Genomic DNA, 23,958 nt, shown 5'->3' on the forward strand with positions numbered 1-23,958 from the left:
AACTTCCAGGCTTGAATTAGGAAGAGTATAGCTTCTAAATTATAGTGCTGAGCAGGAGAGCAATGCAGCTACAGTGCACTGCAGGAGATCAGACAATCTGCAAAGGCAGGAAATAAGCTAATGGAATACTTGAGTCATCCTTTATAGAACGGGTAAGTGTGATGACTGCTTCATGGAGCTGTAAGTCATGAGAAGAACCCACAGGGGGAAACATCTCTTTATTTGGTCCAAAGCAGCATATAGAAACTGCTTGGGGGAGAGGGGGAAATATAAATAAAATCTTACTGGTTTATAGCTGTTTCAACATTAGAGACTGAAAACTTCAAGGGGGTACTATAGAAAAACAATAAAAACTTAATAAAAAGTTTAAAAATAGATGGTCAAAAGGGTAAATTAGTTACAAGCTGTCTGTGAACTACTTATGGAGGTTCAGATTCAGTGTACAACTACTCTGCAGTGAGACCACAAACTGCTTCCAAATGCAGAAAATAGTGAAGAACAAGAAAATGACTACGTTAAATGTGAACTCTGACCACCAGGTGACAAATCAGGACTTAAGTTAAAATCAGATAAATGAACTTAGATTTTTGCATTCTCGTGCCAAAGTCCTTTGGAAAAGGGATGTGTTGCAGGACCTGTCTCAAGTTGAAGTGTCAGTAGAAAGGTTTCAGAACAAACATACGTGGTCAAGGGAGATTGGCACACTCTGACATGCCAGGCAACAGCTCTGAAAGTGAGCAAGAGTTGAACTGTTCGCTGTGATGTATAACCTCTTGCTTAAATCTGATTCAGAGCCAGGGGACTGGAAGTTGGTAAATGTGACACTGATGCTAATCAGCTATTCATAATAGAAAAAAAATCCAAACTGTCTAGAAAACTCTACAGGAAGACCTTGTGATTAAAATTGGTTAGTTAAAGGAGTAGAAATTAGGGTAACAGGGAAAAACACCTGACCTAATTCCATAGATAGTCACAAGCTCTCAGAACCGTTCTCCTTTAAACACAGTCTTGAATTTTAAATGGATAATTCTATCAGGACCTGCTCAGTGGTGTTAGGAGTAGTCTTAAAAGGGTGAATAAATGCTAGGAGTAATTAGGAAACCAGCAGAGAATGAAAAAATGGTGAGATACAGATATATATGTATATATCTCACCATCTATCTATAGATATAGATAGATCTGGTACGTGTCCACATCTTGTCCCTGATGTTACAAAAAAATTAGATGTATGTATGCTGTTTTCTGGGGTGTCTTGGTTAAGGGCAACAAGCATGACTGAGGATTTGGAACAGAAGTTTCATTGACTCAGCTAAGATTCTCCCACCAGAAAAATGAACAAGAATATGCTAAAGATAACAAAATGAATGGGTGGCACAGAAAAGGTAATGAAAAATCCTTCTTGGGAGACAAAATAATAATAGCATCAAGTAATCACGAAGCCACTTCAGTAGATACGAAAAGCATTGCTACAGCTATATGTATTTAAGCTTTGGAACTTAGTGTCTCAGTTTGTTACGGATAACAGAATTTTGCACAGACAGACCTAAAGGACCCTGGGAGGAAAAATCCAAATGGGACCATTCAACACATAGGGTACTGTCTCTGGCTCAGGAATTCCCTAAGACAAACATGGTATTTTTTTCCTAGGTCTCTGCTATTGCCTAGCACACACCTAGTAGCAGTTTGTAATCTGAACAGTTTGCATGTAGTTCTCCATGGAGGTTTTCAGGCATTATTTTTGAACTAAAAAAACCCCGAAATGCTTGGTAAGTGCCTATCAGAGAGATTCTCATCCTATCAAAAATATAGATGCTGATTATAGACTATTAGCTTCCTGCAAGGGAAAAGAAGTCACTTCCCAGAAAGGCCTTTAAGTTCAGGGATTGCTTATTACAGAATTTTGGAAGAGACATTGAAAGATCATCTAGTCTACTCCCTGGCCACTGCAGGATCTTATATTGGCCTCTATGCTCCAATACAAAATATTTATCTCCTAGCATTCAGAGAGAGGGGGGGAAAATTAAGTACAGAGCAATTAGTATTTGGTTGGCATTTGATTTAAAAAGGTATCTTGGCTGTCATGCTACATCTAAACATGGTTTCATTCTAATATAAAATGTATACTTTTACTACCTTACTAAATAAGTTGACCGACAAATTATGGATTGGTCTCACACTAAGAGAATAAATTAGAAGTGACATTGTAGAATTGATTAAACAAACCAGTGGGAAAAAAAACATAGATCTTACATCAAAGTACCACCATCTTTTAAGAACTTGTTATTCTAGATTCTTTTTTTTTTTTTTCATTTTTCCAAAACACTCAGCAACTGACTGTTAAAAGCACCAGCTTCATAAGCAAGAACTATGTTCTGTTCAAATCAGCTAACATAGGTAATGTCTCCCAAGAGGTTCGTCAGTACTGCTCACAGGACAACTGATATTACTACCCCTGGCTGTGGGTGTCACTCCCTGCACAAATAGCTGAGCTGTTCAACCTACTTCTAGTTTATCTTAGAACTCTGGATCGCAAATTGCAACAGTTTAAGAGATCTTTATGAACCGTCTGGCTGTTCATGCTGCAAACAGCTGGAGCAATAATTTTATCAGCTGACCTAGTGCAAGCCTTCAATGACCAAAGGCTGAAAGAAGCTGGGGGGGATGTGCTCAGCTGTCTTCCATGTATGCAATCAGTAGGGACATAAATCCAACAGAGAATGCTACATGAAATCAAAACAATGGGAACAACCTGTGAAATAGAATGTGTGGTTGCTCTTGCTTGACAGCACCTTCAAAGGTCAGAGCCAGCTGTCTTCTGCTCTGTTCCACTGATATTGATGTTAGTGTGCTGCTTAATTTTTCTGAAAGGTTATAGGGGTTTGAGCCCCCAGGTGCCTTGCAGCACAGTACTACAGTATCACCAGTATTGATGGGTCCAGTATAATCTGTCTGGAGCAGAAGATCTTCTCCCCACCATGCTAAATTCTGTTCTGCACAGTCTATTTTTACCTATTAGTATAAGTTTACCAGCCACCTTAGACTACATGTAAATATTAGGAAAGAAAAAGGTGAAACCTGCAAATAAAGTAACAGCTGAAATCTGGGATAACTGCCAAAGAGGTCAATTAAATAGACATAGGAAAGTTGTTAAAATTATTTCCATTCCACAGCCTATTTTAAATAAATAAATAAAGCTGTATTGTATTTTGTTTCATGCCATATCTGCCAAACAAGTTTTGAAAATGGAGTTGTCACTTTCATAGTGGAGGAATCTGCCTACAATGTAGCCTGTGCCACCCCCTCTCTTATGTTCTGATCCAAGCATTATCTCAAGATTAGCAACCTGGATTGTTAGCACATAAAACATTTGATAATGCTTTTGATGTTATCCACTCAATTGACACAGCTCATCCAAAACTCTTTTAGGTGATCAGTAGGTACTGCATACTAGCCAGACCTCTGTAATTATTTAGTATGTAAAATATTTCTAGCTCCTCATCTCTTGACAGTCGAGGTCAAGCGTATGGGGCTAGGGGGTCAGAACACCTGGCACCAAACATACCAAACAGGCAGTGATTTAATACGGGGGTGAAACAAGAAAAAGAAGATAGCAGACAGAGAGAGTCAAGGTCCTATGCATGTAACTGTTCACCTCCATCTTTAAGTCTCATGGAGAGCAGCTCTCTTCAAAGAGGCAACAGAAGTATCAACTACACAACTCAAATCAATCTGACACGCAGACCACAGAGAATCTTAACAACATACTCAGGATCTGTATTACTGAATCCCAAACAAGAAACTTGTGCTGAAGAAAGAAGGGAAATCTTATTAAAAAATAAGTGCACATATTAAAGCTACGAGTCCTGGTTTCCCTGTATTTACTTGTAACTGGATGGCTTTTAGGGTCAAGCAAAAGGGCATATGAAACCTTTCTAGCTGGATTTCTAGGACAGCGTAGCCCATGCACCCTATAGTTAAAAATAGGAAAGGTGGGATAAAGTGTTCTTGTGAAAGTACAGAAAAGGTTTCTTTGTTTGTAAAGCCTCATCAGCATAGCCTGAGGTCTGTCCTTTCTCAGGGCTGTTGAAATTTACTTCCTCCGCCCATTTATCACCCAAGAACTTGGACTTTGCTAGACAACATTATAGAAAACCTGAGTTTATGCTCATTAATTAAGTTTTCAGTTTTAATTGCAGACCACTAAATGTTCTGTGCTTGACCCAGAGTGGAGGAAGGTCAATCACACATTCAGAGTACTAACCCTTTAGATTTCTAGTTAAGTCTTTAAACAAATACAATTTTTTCCTACAGAAATTAATACAAGAAGGAAAACATTATATGATTTTAACTTCACTCTTGTCCATTTCTGTGCAGAATTTTAACTTATTACCAACATCATCATTGACATTTTAAATTTCTTTAATTTATACCATTCCACTATCAGAAAGACAAGCTAATTACACTAATACCAATAAAGACAGGATGTCCTTCATATAAAGCCAAACGTGTCACAATTTTGATCCACGCAAGCATCTCATTATTTGTTGCCTTAAAGCCAAGTCGTACATCTCTTCAGTGAGTTGTTCCAAAGGACTTCCAGGCTGCCTAATTTTGGTAAATATTGATACTTCTTTACAATGCTTTATTTTTTCAGGCTTTAAAAGACCAGCTTTCTTTAGAAAAGCTGCTTTCCTGATTTAAAGGCCATTCCTCCATCTGTTAGTCTGCATGCTAGTTGTGTTCCCCCAGTGTCCCCATTCATCCCTTACAGTGCTCACAAGCATGTTGAGCACAGCCAGGCAGGCAGGGCCCACACCTCACTTTGCCTCTTAATCGCATTGCTCATGGTACAACCCCACCCAGTTGTCTCAAACCTGGCAGGCAGACTATTGCACTGCAAAAAGTTAAGAGCACTTTGGTCTCAGCTGCAGGCTTCTGCAGGCTGGGCTTGAAGAATTTTTACCATTATCTGTACATAACCTGAGTTAACATATAGCCTTCCAGAATCTGCAGGCTTCCCTGTCCGTTTGTTGCTTGCAGATTTCCAGACAGATGGAAAGACACTCATGGAAAGTATAAAATAGGAAGATATGTTAGTCAGGAGGCTATGGTCTGTGACAGAGTAAAATGCACACCTTTGCCAGACACAGCAGAAAGAGGATGCTGGACTTCTATTTAGGCCTGCTAGCACTCTTACAAAACACCCTTTTCAGTACTTATTATATTTAAAGAAAACAAAAAACCAACCATACCTGGATACTGATTGAGTTATAAATTACCAATCTTAACAAAATCACTGTTAAAAGTACAACTACTCCACTAGAATTTGCTGTTGGGAAGAAGACAGCGTCCTGCATTTCCCTGCGAAATGGTAGATGTTTCTAAGGTAAATCCATACAAGCCAGACAGATCTGTATTGGCCACATGCTAAAAATGTTGCAAAAAAAATTCTGTAACAGCAAAATGAAGTTTATGGCAGGCAGGGCTGTCTCACTGAGCTATAAAGCAGCTTCTAAACAAATTTATATTAAAAAAACCCTAACAAACCAATACAAAGTAATCTGTAATAGTCTACACTATTAGTTATTCAAACCTTTGGCAAATAAAACACCACGTGACCGGCTACTGCGTTCACGGTGTACCATGATTTAAGGAAAATTTACTGCTGCAAGCCTACGTGCTGTTCGTTAAAACACCTTTGCCTGTGGGAACTACAAAATGTTGCAAGGATATAGACCAGTTCTGCTGTTGCCTACTACAGATACGGGTCATCTATCAAAACTTAAGAGTAACCGCCTCATCATTTCACAATATAAGAGATAGGTAGCTGTACATGCCTTTTTAGTGTGCCACTCAAAAGTTTTAACAACACTGAACAGCTGCAGTGTTTCATTTCCACAAAGCAACTGTTCAGTAACAGACAGTTGATAATAGCTGTTAGAGGTCCTGTAGTTAGAGCAAGCTGATGAGTACCCTGACAGAAACTGATGGAGCATAGTTCTTATAAGTGAACTTCTAAATTTTGTCGTTTGTTTTGTTTTTAAAAGTCTTAGTTTTAACAGCTGTTTATTTATGCATTGTGTTGGCATAATAAAGTTATTGAAAAATATCCAACCTGCAGTCACGCAGTTCTCAATGTCATAGTGCCAGTTAAGCTCAATGAATGATGGGGGTTTTTTGCATTAATTGCAAGTCTTGTAACGCATGAGAGAACTAGTTTTAACTAGTTTGTCTGAACTGTTTTAACCTTCGAGCTGCCATAATGTGTATTTTTAACAAATTGTACTTGCATTTGTGCAAGCTATTGATTGACTTCTAATTAGCAAATACCGCCTCCGTGGTTACATACAGGTATGTGCCATAAGGCAATTTTAAAGCTTCCCTAAGCAAACTAAAAGAATATAAACAAATATTTCAGAGTTGTATTTTGTAGATGTTACATGTACTTCAAAGCATTCACAGCATTACTACATTTTTTTCAGACCTGTTTGTGCTACTGCTGCAGCAAAAGGCAATGCTCAGACTATTGAACACTCCATAAACATAAAGATCAAATTACACTACCTGTAGATTGATTTTGTTATGCCTCTACCAGATGGGAACGGTTAGTAGCAAGCTAAATGCTGCCAAAGCAAATTAAGGAAGCATTTACAAGTGTGCTAAAGTACATCAATATAAAGTTACCCAGTGGAGAACTAAAGAGCAAAAACCTTGATTCCAAATCTGTTAAGATTTCAGTAAGAGCTGCTTACTAGCAAACCAAAAAAATTTCTGCTTTCCTTAGGCATAGTCCTTATTCAACAAAAGGACCCCAGTAAGCCTGTTTTAGAGGGTCCAAACAAACTCCTGTTGGAGTCTCTTCTTTGATAACTGTAATTCACCATACTCTCTTCCCGAGCAAGGAATACTCTATTCCTACTGCCATTCAGCCATGGAAAAACAACGTGATTGACTGCCTCTTCTAACTGTTGATAGTTTGTGTTTTGGTTATCATCTAATCCTTATCTAAAATTTGTCATTACTATTTCATCACCACTTAGAAAATCATTCTTAGTTAATCTTATTGTTGCCCATTTTGGAAAATGGAGATTCGTATCACTGCATTTACACTTATCCATTAAAATAATTACTTTTGTCATCTTCCAAACCTAATTGTACTTTAAAGCATATATAATTGATTGCAGTAACACTCCAAAATTGTAATTTGTTGATAAATTAAGTACTGCATTGTCATATTCACAGTGGTGTCCTTCACTTGTAAGTGCAATATTTGAGTAATCTTAGTTGAATTTGACACACTCACAGACACAAACTGATGTGGCCTGTGTATTAGTCAATCTTAACTCTTGGCTACAGAAATGTTGACTATTAACTATGGAAAGTAGTTACTGCCATTACTGCCATTTCAGAATGCAAGTACTAAGAAAACTGGCCAATTAAATAGGTATACAGCATTAAAAAGAACATTAATGTTGTATTAACCCAGGTCCAAGTTCTGGGGAAGTTCTGTAAGTAGCTTGAAAGAGCCAGAAGTTATCAGAGTTACTCATTGTGCCTGTGACATGCTTGAACGGACAGAGTTCTGTGGGGAAATGCGTACTAAACTGGCCTATGCTGTGCCTCTCCTTTACTGGGTTGTCATACATATATGCACGTGCTTATTTTCTTAAAATGTTTCAGAGATTCTCCACCATGGATTATGGTAAGTACATAGCATAACATTAAGAGAAACTAGGACATTTTTTGTTTCTTGACTGCTCCGCCTTGCTCAACTTCAACTGTTAGTGAAGTTAGGTTCCTCGTTCATCCTCTGTTCTGTCACTGCATCGCAGCTTACACTGAAATGCTTCATTTTAAAAGGGGTACACTGATGTGTTTTGCCGTTTGGAAAGCAGAAAAACAAGTCACTTTTTTTTTTTTTGTAGTGAATGAGATCATAGGAAGAGATATGTCACAGATCTCAGTGTCACATGGAACAACAGTGGCCAGCCAGTCTACACGTACATGTCCTGGATCTCTGGAGACAAGAATATCTGATGGAATCCAGTAATGAATAAGCTCACTACTAAACATCCATGAAAACTTAACAGTTTCACTGAATATTTCTTCGCCCTCTTCCTCTTTAGACTTACTGTGCTTCCAACTCTGTGGCCTTTATGAACTGGAACGGTGGATCCTTGCAAAGCCCTTTTAGTGGGTTACACTTTTGATGTAGAGACAGAGCATTTATAATTATAGTTCCTCAGATGCTGTAAAGAGACTTCTTAAAATGGACACACAGAATCTACACCAGATATTTTAACTGTTTTAAAGTTACAAACAAGCTTTGCTTTTTGCATTTAAATAGAATACTTTTATATTGTAAGTGCTTCAAATGTGTGGAGATGTTAGTTTGCTCTTATAATATTCACAGTACTGAATGTGGGAAAAGATTTAATACACATCTTCAGTGTGCTGCTTTCCTTTAGAGATAGTATAGTTTGTAACACCTTTCGGTCATTTTGGAAAGCCTTTAAGCTTATATTAATTTTTTTTAATGTTTTCTTCCAGCGGCAAATCATACCTGTCACCCAAAGCCAATGCCATGGAAGCTGTTGTGTATACAAATACTGTAGTGTTTTCTTTCTTAGATTCATAGGAAGCAAAGCCAAACGTAGATCTGCACTTGTTTATAAACTGAAAATGTTACTTGATAGGCTGCAAAAAGACCATTCCATCATGAAAGTGTTGGGATAGAAATGACATTCCAAAACTTAACTTTTATAACTTTGTGGATAATCTTCCTGTTCTTTATTAGCACAGGCTCCTTCTTGAAATAGCTTTTTTCTTAGAAAGTTACATTTGTAATCAAATTTGAGCAGTAGAATTTTAGATTGAAGAACAGCAACATCAAAGCCATGTTAGATACCAGAGAAATTTTATTATTTGCTGAGGGTCTAAGTGTTCATATTATCCCCTACAGAACAGGGTTTTGAAATCACTGATTCAGTGGCATTCAAGTTCTCCATGCAATAAATAATTTGATCACATCTGTATCTTCTATATGCTGTATGCTTGATCATGCCACTTGAAAGTCCTAATGAGGTGACAATTACAGTTCCTTAAGTTTAAGCTGTTGATAAATGTCAGTTTGCTAAAAAGTAACTTACTGCAAATTAGTGATTAGGTAGTATAATTTGCCCATGTTTCATTGTAAGTGTGTGAAGCAGAAGCTACCAAAGAAACCCACAAGATTCATAGCAGCAGTAACCATCATGCTGTGCTCAAAGGATGCATTTCCCTTAACCCACATAATCTGACCAATTGAAACAACCTGTTTACGTAGTTATTCAAAAGTCTCAGGCCTCTATGATTAGAAACCTAGGAGAGGATCTGAAATTGCCTGCTTAGGCCACAAACGTTTCCCTCCCCAAGAATACAGCATTGTTTACAAAGCTTTCTGATATGGGACGTACAGGGTACAACTATCATAGCAAAGCAAGATCAGACACATGCTGAACCTCAAAACGTTTAAGATGTTAGTTTTAGTTTGGGTGAGCCATGAGACTAACAAAAATTAAGAATAAACACAGTCAAAAAAATTGAAATATAGAAAGTGTAATTGCATTGAAACTCATTCAGACAATTGTAGACATTGTAGCGGTTTAACACATGCAGAGCACATGCCTCTTTCTGCAGAAAATTATTATAGACTTTCAAATTTACAGTCAAATGGTCCTAAGATAGATATCATTACTAAACTACAATACTTGTCAGAATAAACACAGGTCTACTGATGTTACCCTTTGGCAGACAGTCATGGGGAAAAGCATTCCATTGAGCCTTTTGCAGGCAAAATATTACAGCTAAATTTAAGCCAGAAATATTACAGAAATTTAAGTACCCAAGCAGTACCATTAAAGTATCTGTGATTCCATCTTTGTAGTAGATGAACCATGAACTTCTCAAGAGACCATACATTAGGCAGGTGAATTTATACTTTTTTTAATGTACTTTTAGGAGTGCAGCCTAAGGCCACTATGTTGATGTTTCTAGTTATCTCAACCTAACACAAGGCACTGTGTGTGCCAGGAACCCTAAGCATCCTTTTTGTGAATGTATCTTTAATGGGGCAAATCTTGAAATTTGAGGAAAAAAAGAAAAAGAAACAGACTGTGATATTGTAATTGTCCCTCAGCGATGGTGCTCTACTCTGTCCTCTTACATTAAAGATCCTAGAAAAAGATTCACATGTTCAGAAATAACACCTACTTAGGTTTTTAACACTTAACCCAAACAAACAAAGCCAAAAAACACACCATGCTGTAAAACTGAGTAATTGTCTTCAGACCATGTACTGGTGGCAAGGCATGTTCCAGTTTTCATTCATGTTACTGGGTCTTTTGCATTAACCATTGTTGGTAGGAGAATTCTAATTTAATAGCTTTTCATACTGTATGGGATTTATGCTCCTTTGTCCTACCGGTACAGGCTCTCCTTGCAAGTTCTCCAAGTAGCTGGAATTCACACTGTACCTAAAATATAGGAGCCCAAACAATCCGGAGTTGCTATGCACTAAATTTTCTGATGCCTTTAAATACCTTGATGCCTGTAGACGTAGAGACGCTTTCCTATTTAAAATTGAAATTTAAAAAATATAGCTTTGGATACTAAAGCAGTTTTGTATCTGCCTTGTAAAAGCTTCAATACAAGGGTCTTAATTTTATTTTAGCTTGTGTGATAACATAGGTAAAGACTGTTAATCGTGTATAATTTTAGTGATATAAAAAGCACACACTCTCTATTGGACTATGCAAATTTAATTAAACAACAAAACCCGGCAACTGTTGATATTTTGTTGGCATCCACCCCCTTGCCCTTAAGTCCTTCTCTCCAAGTACTTTTCCAAAACTTTTTACTCATTTAGATTATGCTGAAGGAAAGCCTTAATGATGAGGTAGCTTTTCTATAAAGAAGGTCAAAGATCAATGTTTAAAACAAAAAATTAAGGGGTAGTCTATTAATCGGGGGAAGGGGTGGGGTGGGAGGGGGGGTGGGGTGGGGATGGTGTGATTTCTGAAATGACCATAAACTAGCAATCTGAATTTCTGCAGTAAAACTTTCATGTTATCAGGGGAACTGCCGTCCTTTTTAAACCAAAGAATGAAATTAACATGACAGTTTTGTTCTGATACAAAGCTTTGAAACTCTATTTTTGATACTCATAATGGATGTCATTCCTTGAGGTTCAGAAATTGTTCAAATCGATGTTTTATATTTAAAAATGTGGGACAATAAAGATTAAGTTCTAGATGTTTACAGAGCCTTGTATTGTAATTTCATGTACATTTTGTATTTTAAACATTTTTGTAAGTTATGATTGCAGTGCTACTTGCAGAAATAAAGGGAAGAACTTGCATTTAGGCTCTTAAATCATAGTGTTCAAATAAATAAACAGAATGCAAATGTGTTGTCCTTTATTTAAAAGGCAGACCCAAATGCCGAGTGGGAAGAAACCCCCTACTTGGGATGCTATGGCAAAGAGCTATGCTCAGTTATGACATTAAATGAGGGACATGTAATACTTCCCCTAGAAGAGTGGAGATTTTGGAGCAGGAAGTGTTTGGGGCTCAACTGTGAGCCAGCACCAGTGAGCCAATGGACACATAATGAATGATCGGCCGTGCTGGCACAGCATCCGTTTGCACCAGGAGGAGTGATTTCCTATTTGCAAGTCGGATTAGATAAACGCAAGATGATTTTGAGAAGTTATTCTGGAAATTGTTTACCATAAGTAGTAGTTTTAATTCCTGAGGAGGTATTATCGTAGGCAAGATACAGTTAAGCTGTTTCAGAAAGAGATGTAAAATCCCTATAAAGTCTGATACACCCCTTACAGTTTTGTTACCACATCTTTTATTTATCTGTGGGATTCCTGGGTGCATTGGGGTGTGCAGGTGTTCCTAACTCGACACTGATGCTAAAGCTCTGGCCTTTGGTTAGCGCTGCACACCTGCCTGAGAGGGAAGGAGCAACGATCACGCAGTCATCTCCTACACACATTGCACGGTGAGAACACGGGCCGGTGTAGGATTAGCTTCCTGGAGTGCATCTCCTGACCAATTACCTTCACAATGTTTTTTTATCTATAAATATAACAGAAAGGGGTAGCTACAGTGCCAGTAACTGAATGAGAAGTAATTATATCTGAGTTTTACTAAAAATAGCATGAGAATTTTGAAAGCTGTTCCACATGTTTTCTGGTGTGATTACCCAGTACATAATTAACATATAGCAGTGCCAGTAATATCTATGGATTGACTGCATATGCTTCACTGTTAACTCCAGCCTTCTTTCAGATGCAAATAGGCTAAAGAGTGATTCACTAAAGATCGATTGGGTAGGAGAGAGAAGATCTGCACTCACACCAGGGCATGTAAAGCTGAGCATGGCTAACCCTGAGCACTAAACACCTGTATATTGTGTTGCAGAGGGGAGGCATAGTGAAAACATCACTTCTGCCTTGCAAAACACCATTTTGTAATGCCAGGTAAGCTGAGAGAAGGAATGGTTTGTTAAAGTCGGTTCCTGCAGGAGAGTAATTGGAAATATCTGATCATTCAGGATGCAAACCCAAAGGAAGTGCTGGCAGAAATCAAGACCTTTTCATTCTCTTACTGTAGCTGGAATCTCCTTGCAACATTCTGCAACAATACTTGTGCTATATGCTTCCCTCTGCTTGTTCCTGGACATTTATTCCCCTCCTTGCCCCCTCTCCCAGCCTAACTCAAAATACCACTGTATGCTTTGAATCCAACACTTGCTCTGATACAGTGAACAAGTATTGAAATCTTTTCCAAATAGTAGACACTTATTTTTCCCCTCCTTGGCTTTAATTAATTGAGAAGAATAACAGGAACTAGGGACTGCTGTAGTGATTAAAGTATTAAGGTATGTGAAAGGCCATTAAGAGCAACACGGAGAAGAAGCAGAATTTCTAATAAATGCACACACAGGTTTGCTTACAGACTTCTCTGGTGACGGAAGTTAATGCTGAACTTTATTCTGCCTACTAAAAAGACGTGTTTGTCAGTCATTCTTAACACAAAAATCATTGTATTTGCCAAGATTCTTGTCCAATAATTTGTTTCTTAGAAAATCTGTTACCAGTAACATCTGCTACATGTAAGAGAACAGAAGGGAAAAAAATAACCAGACTTAAGAAGAAGAAAAAAAGAAAAAAGGGATACTTGCTTTGAAAAGGCTTTTATGTACCATGAATTTTGTTTTAGAGAAGTCAAGCTTCAACTCACACACATTCTCTCTGCTGCTTCTGCAAATTTAGAGTGAAGCTTGTTGGTTTCTTATTATTAATCATTATTTAAGTTTCTTATCTTTAAAAATTGCCTGGAAACTGGGGAGGGGGCTGTGTGTGTAATGGGGGGGCGGGGAGAAGTACTTCTCTCTTCCTTGCTGTCACCGTTCTGACATCTGCTGGTAAGAGCTGGAAGTTTTTACTTTGTATTTGCTCCCATTACAAGGGCTCACTCTCCAAAAAGTCATTCAATGGCATTTCTCATTTAACACGTTTATTTATAAAAGTACCTAGTTAAGTGCTGGTGCAATTGATGTATATGTCAAAACAAATGCATTCAGTCATAGATACAAGAAAACTTGTATCAGCTCATACCTAAATAAGCCAATCAGAAGCTACATCAAGCTGCCTGAGCACTGCTTAGCCTGTTAGCAAGCTATGTTAACTTCTGTGCCAATTTAATAATTAAGTTATGACCTCTTAATACACTGCAGAAAGAGTTAAACCTTTCGTAACGACAGACTTCGGATATCTCTCAGAAACCCAACTGCATATACAGGGTGTAAATCAAACACAAGCATTTAGGAGAAGAATGATTTAACTGGGTGGGCAAATAAGCTGGCTATTTTTTAAAAAACAGCTATTGTGACATCTAGATCTTTCTCAAATCAGCACCCTTGCAGATTGATTTCAAAAGGCAATGTTGCCATTCAACTTTTCTTACGGAAAGATTCACCATGACAATGCAGATTTTTTTAAAAATGAAGTTAAACACTTCTGCATGTACAAGCTGTGTAATACACAAAGATAAAAGGGAAGCAGTGAAAAAAAAAAAGTTGGGTCTAAAAAAAGGTGCACAGCAGGAAAAATTCCCCAAAGGCTGGACAGACTGGTTCTCAAGGTAAGAGGGGGATTATGTGGGCTGAAAGGCCTGAGAATTATCTAGGCAATACAGCCTGAAAAAATAGAGTCCTACCCCTCACAAAGAACTCCAACAAATAACTTTGAAAATTCATATTGCAAATACTGGCAGTATTTGAACCCCTGGTGCTGTTTGTTGGGTGTTGGCTCTTTGGTTTTTCATCTCACCAGTCCTAATAATCAGACTCCAGTTCTGTTTCTAGCATCACTGCAGTTTCATCCTCCTACCTACTCAACTCTTTCCTACCCACCTGACCTATCTATTTCACAAGAAAAAGCTACTGCCAGCTTGTTAATTTTTGTAATTTTTGATCAATATGCCATAGTTTTCAAAGAAGAGTAATGTACCTAATGAGAACCCAGACATTCATGAAAACATTGCTTGGGAACACAGTGTTGAATAATCTGTGGTTATCACATGAAATAAGCAGGAGGGAAATGGGAACGAAGGCTTTTAAAAGTTCTTGTGTCAGTGGAATGAGAAATGACTAATGACTTGGAAAAGACCTTTTCATAAAAGTCAGAAAAGCCAAGGAACCAGACTGTTGACAATTCTGTCAACTGGGAAGGCCAGTGTTTCTAAGAAAACATGTAGTTTTAAAAAACAATGAGCACCTCTACACCTTAACAACTGTAGCATCCAGTTCCAAACATACAAACTCCTGAGGCAAACTTCTTAACATACTGGATCACAGAATCACAGAACTGTAGGGGTTGGAAGGGACCTCAACCCCTCTGCCAAAGCAGCTCCCCAGCTCATATTGCACAGGTCGGCATCCAGACAGGTCTTGAATATCTCCAGAGAAGGAGACCCCACCACCTCCCTGGGCAGCCTGTCCCAGGGCTCTGTCACCCTCACTGTGTAAAAGTTCTTCCCCACGTTGGTGCAGAACTTCCTATGCTCCAACTTGCAGCCATTGCCCCTTGTCCTGTCTCCACAGACCACTGAAAAGGGGCTGGCCATTTCCCCCTGCATCCCACACTTAATATATTTATAAACATTAATAAGGTCCCCCCTTACTCTTCTCTAGGCTGAACAATCCCAGCTCACTCAGCCTTTCCTCATACAGGAGATGCTCCAGGCCCTTAATCATCTTTGTAGCCTCCTCTGGACTCTTTCCAGGAGATCCCTGTCCTTTTTATCCCAGGGAGCCCAGAAGTGGACACAATACTCCAGGTGGGGCCTGACCAGGGCAGAGCAGAGGGGGAGGATCACCTCCTTCGACCTGCTGGCCACACTCCTCTTGATGCCCCCCAGGATCCCATTGGCTCTCTCAGCCACCAGGGCACACCGTTGGCTCATGGCCAACCTGTCATCAACCAGGACCCCAAGGTCCTTCTCCACAGAGCTCCTCTCCAGCAGGTCACCCCCCAGCCTGTACTGATACAGACGGTTATTCCTCCCCAGCTGCAAGACTTTACACTTGCTTTTGTTGAACTTCATTAAGTTTCTCCCTGCCCAGCTCTCCAGCCTGTCCAGGTCTCGCTGGATGGCAGCGCAGTGTTCCTGCGTGTCAGTCATTCCTCCCAGCTCTGTATCATCGGGTACTTGCTAAGAGTGGATGCTATTCCCTCATCAAGGTCATCAATGAAGATATTAAACAGGACTGGACCCAACACTGAGCCCTGGGGAACACCGCTAGTCACAGGTCTCCAGTCAGATTCTGCTCCACTGATCACCACTCTGAGCTCGGTCCGACAGCCAGTTCTCAACCCACCTCACTGTCCGCCCACCTAGCCCATGCTCTCTCAGCTTTGCTATCAGGATGTCATGGGAGATAGTATTGAAAGCCTTGCTAAAGTCAAGGTAGCTGACATCCACTGCTCTCCCTCCATCCACCCAGCCAGTGATGAGATCTTAGAAGGCTATGAGATTGGTCGAGCACGATCTCCCCTTGGTGAATCCATGCTGACTACTCCTCATGACCACCTTCTTTTCCAACTGCTTGGAGATGGCATCCAGAACAAGCTGTCCCATTACCTTTCCAGGGACAGGAGTGTGGTTAACCAGCCTATAGTTGCTGGAATCCTCCTTCTCGCCCTTTTTAAAGACCGGAGTGACATTGGCTATCCTCCAGTCTCCAGGCACTTCTCCTGTTCTCCAAGACCTGTCGAGGATGATAGAGAGCAGCTCAATCACTTCCACCAGCTCCCTCAGGACATGTGGATGCATCCCATCTGGGCCCATAGATTTGTGTGTGTTAATGCCTTTTAGATGCTCCTGGACCACCCCTACCTCAACCAGAGGGAAGCTCTTCATTTCCCAAACTCTATTACTTTCTTCCAGTGTCTGTGGGTCCCAAGGGGCCTTTGAGGTGAAGACCGAAGCAAAGGTGGCATTCGGTATCTCCACCTTCTCAGCATCCCCCGTTACCAGGACACCCGCCTCGTTCAGCAAGGGACCCACATTATCCCTGGTCATCCTCTTACTATTCAAATGTCAAAGAATAATAAAAAGGTTTTTTTTTAATGTCCCTTGCCAGTTTCAATTCTAAGTGGGCTTTAGCCTTCCGAGTAACATCCCTACAGGCCCTGACAAAATTCCTATATTCTTCCCAGGTGCTCAGACCCTTTTTCCACAAGTCATAGACCTTCTGCTTCCCTTTGAGTTTACTCATTAGCTCCTTGCTCATCCACGCAGGTCTTCAGCCTCTCTTTCCCGATTTCTTGCTCAAAGGGATGCACTGGTCCTGGGCTTGGAAGAAGCGCTTTTTAAATGCTAGCCAGATCTTCCACAAGCAGCAAGAGTAAAGCTAGCATAGCACTGGCTAACATCAGCTTTCAGGATTTCATCTGGTATTGAGCATGTTTTCGGACAAGGTACAAAGACTCAGGGTTGCCTTCCTAAATTTAATATAGCTTGGTACAAAGGGCGTAATGGATTCTTTCTGCCAAAGTGGTAACAACACTGCAAGAAACTTAAACAACACAGCAGAGCTGAATGGTTTCCCAGTTCTCTTAACATGCATCCTAATTTTTTCCTCACTACACTAAAAAGGAGATCTGTTTGTAAATATTCCATGACCTCCCTGGTGCATCCACCAGCCAAGTCTCTCTTGCAATGTGTTGGAAAAGGACAAGACAAATTTTTAGAAGTCACCATGTCAGTATTTTCAAGTAGGAAATTCTGTGAGTATGATGTAAGAACAGATTTTTCCACTCTTCTGTCATTTGAACAAGTGCCTTCAAAAAGTGGCTGCACAGCCAGCTCCAAAGCACTGGTTTTGTATCATTTAATGAATTACATTTTGGGTTTAAAGTCTGGCATTGTAAGAAATATCACCACAAGAAAGGTGCATTCATTTACAAATCAGACACAGTTTCAATTCACAGCAGATGTGCAGATTTCCAGTTTAACTGTCATTAATTCAATACATACCATGTTTTTATGCAGTGTCTCCAAGCATACTGGTTGCTTATAAGATATTAATCCTTACAACTGCATGTAACTTGGAACATTTGCTGTTCAGGTCTGTGCTATGTGATGGTCTTAAGTTCCTAGAGTAATTGTTTCTGTCTCTGGCTGTACTAATTGTCTCACAGCTGTTCGCTGTGCCAACGTATTTGTGCAATTCTGTGTTCCCACCACTTCTTCCCTTACCAGGAATAAAAAAATTTGCTTATGAAATCTTGAACAGAAAGCAAATATGAGGGGTTGAGGATAACTTTACTCAAGTAATAGCAAATACCGCCCTGTGACATTTGCCTGGCTGTAGTCACAGTAGCTGGATGAGGAGTACAAGTCATCGGGCCAATAGGACAAATAAGGCAATACTGAAACTGAATTAAGTGCTACTATGGGATTATTTTTTCTAAGGATATGAGAAAAAGAAGCTATGCCAAGAATGTCATCATTGCCGTCTGACCTCACCACTGACAGAACAAACTTATAATGGAAAAGTTGCTCAAACAATGAAGGAAACTGTTGCAGTTTTGTGAGGCTGTGCTGCTGAGGCGGTTTCTTTAAGCAGCAGCTATAGTTTTCTGCCAGCCTAAACTATAAACAACGAGCAATTCAAGGCCAAAGTCGAGGCCCGAGAGATAGTGAAGCGCCTCTGAGAAGCACATATAGGAGAAAACAACCCGGAAGCAGCTGCATTTTGCCACCAGAGAAGGGAGTGAGAAGATGTAACGAGCTGTGCAGACACCAAGGCCGGGAAAGGGCAGGGGAGGAGGCGGCCCAGGTGCCGGAGAGAAAGATGCCCCTGCAGCCTGTGGAGAAACCCATGGAAAAGGCCGAGACCCCACCTGCAGCCCGTGGAGGGGCTCCACGCTGGATGGAGCAGGTGGAGACACAGAGAAGACACGGTGACCCTACGTTGGAACAAACCCCTGGCAGCACTTGACAGAGACACAGAGATGAGTGAGAGAGAGAGATATGCACTGGAACAGGTTTGCTTGGGAGAGGCTGGTGACCCCACAGAGGATTGGGACTGAGAGACTTTGTGATTTACTACTGCCCGCCATAGCAGTGACCCACGGCAGGGCAGCTTGTGAATAGACAAAGCCCTGGGAAAAGGATTCAAGTTGGAAAAGTTTTTGGAGGACTATCTCCTGTGGGTGAGACCCTACGGCGCAGCAGGGGGAGGGTATAGAGTGAATGCCCCCCACCCCCTGGCCAAGAGGGAAACCAACTTGAAAGGGACTGACCAAAGCCCCCATCTCCCAGTCCCTGCACCCTTGTGCTGCAAGCAGGGGGAAGAAGGGAGCAAGATCATGGCTAAAGGGAAGTCTGCTTAGAATGGAGGGATGGGGGGAAGGTGCTACTGAGAACCCCATCTTCCCCAGTCCCTGCCCCCCCTGTACTGTGAGCGGGGTGGGGGGGAAGAAGGGAGCATAATCCTGACTGAAGTCTGCTACAATGGGAATGGTGGGGGGAAAGTGTTTTAAGATCTGGTTACATTTGTTTTAAGAGCTGGTCGTGCTCTCAACTCCAGTTTCTTCGCTGTTCTTTGTAGTTGTAGTGTAGTATAATAGAGTAGTTTCTCTCTTCTTCACTTTGTGTTGAGTATGTCTTGCCCATGTCACTGCTGACAGAATGATCTCTCCCTGTCCTTATTTTAACTCCTGAGCCTCTTAATATATATTTTCTCCCCTGTCCAACTAAGAAGGGGAGAAATAGATTGAATTTGGTGGGCATCTGGCCTCCAGCCAGGGCTAAACCACCACAGAAACAAGCATTCCAATGCTGGCTAAATACTGGGCTGAAAGACATTTTGGTTTGGAGAGACAGAAACACATACATACATCTTGTGGCTGTCAGCAGAGTTTCACTGAGTCTAAAATGCTGATTGTCTGAGCCTAGACCCTTTGGAACTAATCCAGATGCTAAAATGACACTGGAGACTAATAAGGCTTCCTTAGCTAGGAAGAGAAAAAAAAAAAAATTAAAAAACCTTATTACTGAGTAGGTCTGTCTCCAGTTTCAGTCTTCCACTACAGAAGGTTAAAACTCAACTCCTACTTCATATCAGAAAGCAGAAAATCTCCCACAAACTTCTTAGCAATACTTTTTGTATGGCAGTTAAGTAGTTAACCCTTTAACTAAGCACAAAGTAAACACTGGCTAAGCGGGCCATGTTCTAGTGGTTATTGTTCAATTTTTCTGTGCCTTCACGACTGGACACCTCCCTCCCCAGATGTGTCTTCTTTGCTTTATCTCACTTGCATATATATTACACTATGCTCAAGGTTTTTTCCAATAGCACACAATCTTAGCAGTTCAAATACCATATGAAGCAGCTGAATAAAATAGAATTCTATCCATTGTAATAAAAAAAAATCCCATTTAGTTAGAAGGACACAGTGTAAATACAGTACAGGACTAACTGACATTAACTATTTAAACAGTGACTAATTCTTTCATAAACAAAGTAGAGAAAATGAAAAGGGCAATTAAACTATCTCCACTCAGCTTGTAAGATAGTTCTAACGCTACATTGTGTTTCTTTCATCCAAAATACACCAGAGTAGCTCAGCCATCACTGAAGGCCACTTTGGAGACAGTAAAGATCTGCTGCAGATGACCCCAAGCAAGCAGAATCAGAACTGGATATCCTACAACCTAAAATAATTCTCAGTGATGATGTTAAACAAAAGAACAAGAAAAAGTAATCACCTTGAGACAAGTGGATCTTGCTTGTTGGGTTGTTCTGGATGTGTAGCTCAAGCTCTCAAATTTGTTTTAAACAAGCAAGCACCTTCAAATCTTCATTTGGTATTGCTAGCACTCTACAGAAAGAGTTAAATACAATCAAGGTTTCTGCTCTCAACAGCATATTGACATTTTTAGGATTACTTTTTTTTTTTTTTTTTTAAGGCAAATTGTGTCTTGACAGGGGCAGAGTAGGGTTGCTACAACATTGAGTTACTTAAGAGATCCCATCTTTATGCCTGCTGTCCTAATTCCCTCCAAGAAAAGTCAGGGGTTGGAAAAAAAGTTCACAGAAACATTTAGGCACAATTCATCTTCTCACTAAGTTTTCAGGACACATCTCTGGACTGTCTTTTGTTTAGCAAATGAGGTGTGAGCACTCATGAAACACATATCTGAATCCAGCTGGTACTTTGTGAGCTTCCCAAAGATGCAGCCACTGGGCATAAAGCAAGAAGTTAACTGCATACCAGCCTTTTATTTGCAACTGAGAGGAAAGTTTAGGCTCACATACAGTTTGAATTATTTCTCCCCAAATGTATATTCTGAGTCACTTTGTTCTCAGTATGATTCTCACAAAATAAACATAAGCAAGAAGGAACAGGAGATGAAATCTCCCATGCAGAAAGGCCAGTGGGGAAAACAGCTTTGACCTGCCCTCACCAAACCAAACACAGAGGTTCACAACTTCTATAGTGTCTCTCTACCAAACTCCAGCAAGGCCGCTGCTGCTCCTACTTCTAAGGACTGGAATCTCTGATACATTTTTCTGACCATAAATAGTGACACAAAATAGTTTTTCCCAGCATCTTGCTGCTTTCACTGTAGAGACTCATGATCTAGAATACAGGGCCTCAGGGAAAGTGTGTTCTGCAGCAAGGAGCAGCATCCACCAAAGGGAAAGAAAAGAAATATTTTCCAACTCTACCAGCGTCCATCCTCAAAAATGCAGAATGTCAAGCAATAGCTCCCAAACAGAAGGTGCAAGGGCTGAAAGATACTCCTGGCCTGAAAGATATTCCTGGCCTGAAACCTCGCCAGGTAGCCCTAAGTTCTTAGCAAAATAACTGATGTTTAACATGTGTAAATATTTATGCACACAGGGAAGGAAAACACCCTTTGTCTTAACTAAGAGTGTGTCCTACTCAATACAAGAATAGAATCTGGAATGGGGGGAGCAGGAGGGATTAAACTGGTATAAATCCTCTAGAAAACTTGAAAAGAGTGAGTGGCTGTAAAAGCTAATGATGCCCTAGCAAGAAGGTGGAAGACACAAAGACTAAACCCTTAAGTAGCTCTTATCAGAAGGGGAACGAGCAAAGCTGTTTACTACACAAAGGAGAGCTTTCTCACAGAGTGCAAATGTAACTAGACTAAACATGGGGTTGGTCTTTTTAATAAAAGGCATGGGTGTAGAAATAAACAACTCCTACCCATCAAAAAAAAAAAGGCAAGCAAACAACAAACCTGCTTACTCTTAGCATTATGATTAAAGCTGTATTCACAATCTACATTGCACTTCTGTTATTTAAAGTAATTTGGCAATGCAGTAAGGCATCCTTTATCCTAACAAGTGCTGAATCTATAAACAGACTTCAGGACACTTTAGTAAGTGACCTGGCTACCCACTACTTCACCCACTCAGTTGAAATCATAGCAGCGGACTCCCAATTCAAAAGATACAGTCCAGGGAAAAGCTGACAGCACACATGCCAGAGAGGCAAAAATAACTTCTAATAACTGTTGGCCATAGTGGAGGCTCTTCTGCTGGGCAACCAGCTATTTGGCACATGCTTGAAGACCAAGGCTCGCAGGGCTAGAACATCACAGCACTGATTAAGCTTTAGTGAAATACACAAGGATGTCTTAGGATGTACTAATTTTTTCAGTATTACTGTATCATAGAAAATTTGTGCTATAATTTTAGTTTAATCCACTTTCCATTATGAGACATTTAAAAAAAAATCATGCTAGTCACCAGGGAGACCACTATCACTTGGCTGGGATGCAGAAGTTTAATATTAATTCTAAGTAGTCAAGAAATTAAGACATATGACAGCTAGCTGAAATACCAGTGAGTCTTAAGCAGGAATTACAGTTTCACCATTTAAGGTCAGTCCCAAATCAGAAGAAATTTAAGGTGCTAATGGAATTGCTTCTCTTTCCTTCCATGCCCATATAGGGAATCCATATCAGGTTCCACGTGGAAAGAGAAGGACCTCAGATGGTCCCAGATTGGAACCAGAATTCAGAAGCCAGGATTAGACAGGTTTGGATGATGCGCTCATGACAGGTCCCCAGCTCTCATGAAGGAAACAAACCGGTTAACTACAAATGTGTGGAGAGGGAGGCAGGATAGTACTATTCAAGTGCTTATATTATTTGCAATACAACCTACACTGGCAGCAGTGACTCCTGCCAGCTCTTTGGTTAGAGCTGTTTCTGTTAACTCAACTCCACTCTGTTGCTAACATTTTGCATTTACAGCCTTCCTTTCCAGCCCCAAAATTCAGCTGCTACTGAAAGACACTCAGGTTCTCCTAATGCCTTATTTATGCCCCAACATTAAATTAGTTTAAGCAACAGATGGTGGTTGACAAACCCAAGACGTTTTTAAACACACGCTTCTCTTCTCAGTTTCATTAATTTAACAGTAATCAATAATTTATATATAAACAATTAATTCAGTGTCCCTCTCTTGTTCCTACAACAGTACAGAACCATCTGAACTACATGAAACAATTGCCTCAAACACCAACCGCGCTAAACAACTGCTCAGAAATTCTTGGGTCTCCCCTGCCACAAAAGGGTACTACCTGAAAGTCAGTATTACACCACAGGCTGTTGCCACAGAACAAATGCATAACTGCAGAAAATGACATGAAGGTGTGCATCAAGAAAGGCAGCATTAAATCTTAAAGCCTGGAATCCCAAAATTTACCACAATGTGTGTCTCAAATTAAGTGAGGAAAAAAATCCAAACCCTTCTACAGCCTTATTTGTTGGGGAGGAGCGGGGGTGGGTGGGGAATACTGCAGAATTTTGTAAGGAGAAACAGCTCTTTGTACGCAAGAAAAAAAAATGGCAAAAGGGGCTGGATTCAGAGGCACAGCCAGGTAGGACTGATGATTTGAAGAGGGCTTTTTGGATGAGAATCCATTCTGAAAGGAAAAAACTCCATCCTTCAGTGAAAGGGCTTCCTGCTATAGTAGGGTTAAGAGGAAGTCTTTGTTTGCTCAATGTTGGGAGCATTTAAATTATTTTCTCTAAAAAGTCTGAATAATTAAGGCTGGCCTTGGTTGGCCTTCCAGCAACTACTGTAGCCACTCCGCTGTCTTCACACAGCTGGAGCAATGTTTACAACAGTCCAAGAGCTGAGCTCTTCTCAGAACATGGTGGGTGGGCTGGGAACAGTAGGCACAAAGTGTGCTCACACTGCACAGCAGCAAACTGCCTATCCACCAACACCAACCCCCCTCAGCTCCCAGGTCAGACTTAAAAGCCAAGCCATGCACCTCAGGATGTCAGGTATCCCTTGATATACTTCCTATAAATATCTTCCCATGAGCATGTCCTCCCAGAAACGTCC

The 23,958-nt window shown here is 40.3% G+C and overlaps 1 protein-coding gene across 1 annotated transcript in view; it reads left to right on the forward strand.

The window, feature by feature from the left end:
* The window catches only part of NFATC3 (nuclear factor of activated T cells 3), a 68,821-nt gene extending 60,757 nt beyond the window's left edge, over nt 1–8,064 (forward strand). The window contains exon 11 of the mRNA XM_084270169.1: nt 7,926–8,064. Within this exon, the coding sequence (XP_084126295.1) occupies nt 7,926–8,050 (125 nt within the window). The 3' untranslated portion in view covers nt 8,051–8,064. The remainder of the gene's footprint in view (nt 1–7,925) is intronic.
* Nucleotides 8,065–23,958: the final 15,894 nt, after the last annotated feature.

Source organism: Gallinula chloropus (assembly GCF_964237585.1).
Source record: "Gallinula chloropus genome assembly, chromosome: 13".
Taxonomy (NCBI): domain Eukaryota; kingdom Metazoa; phylum Chordata; class Aves; order Gruiformes; family Rallidae; genus Gallinula; species Gallinula chloropus.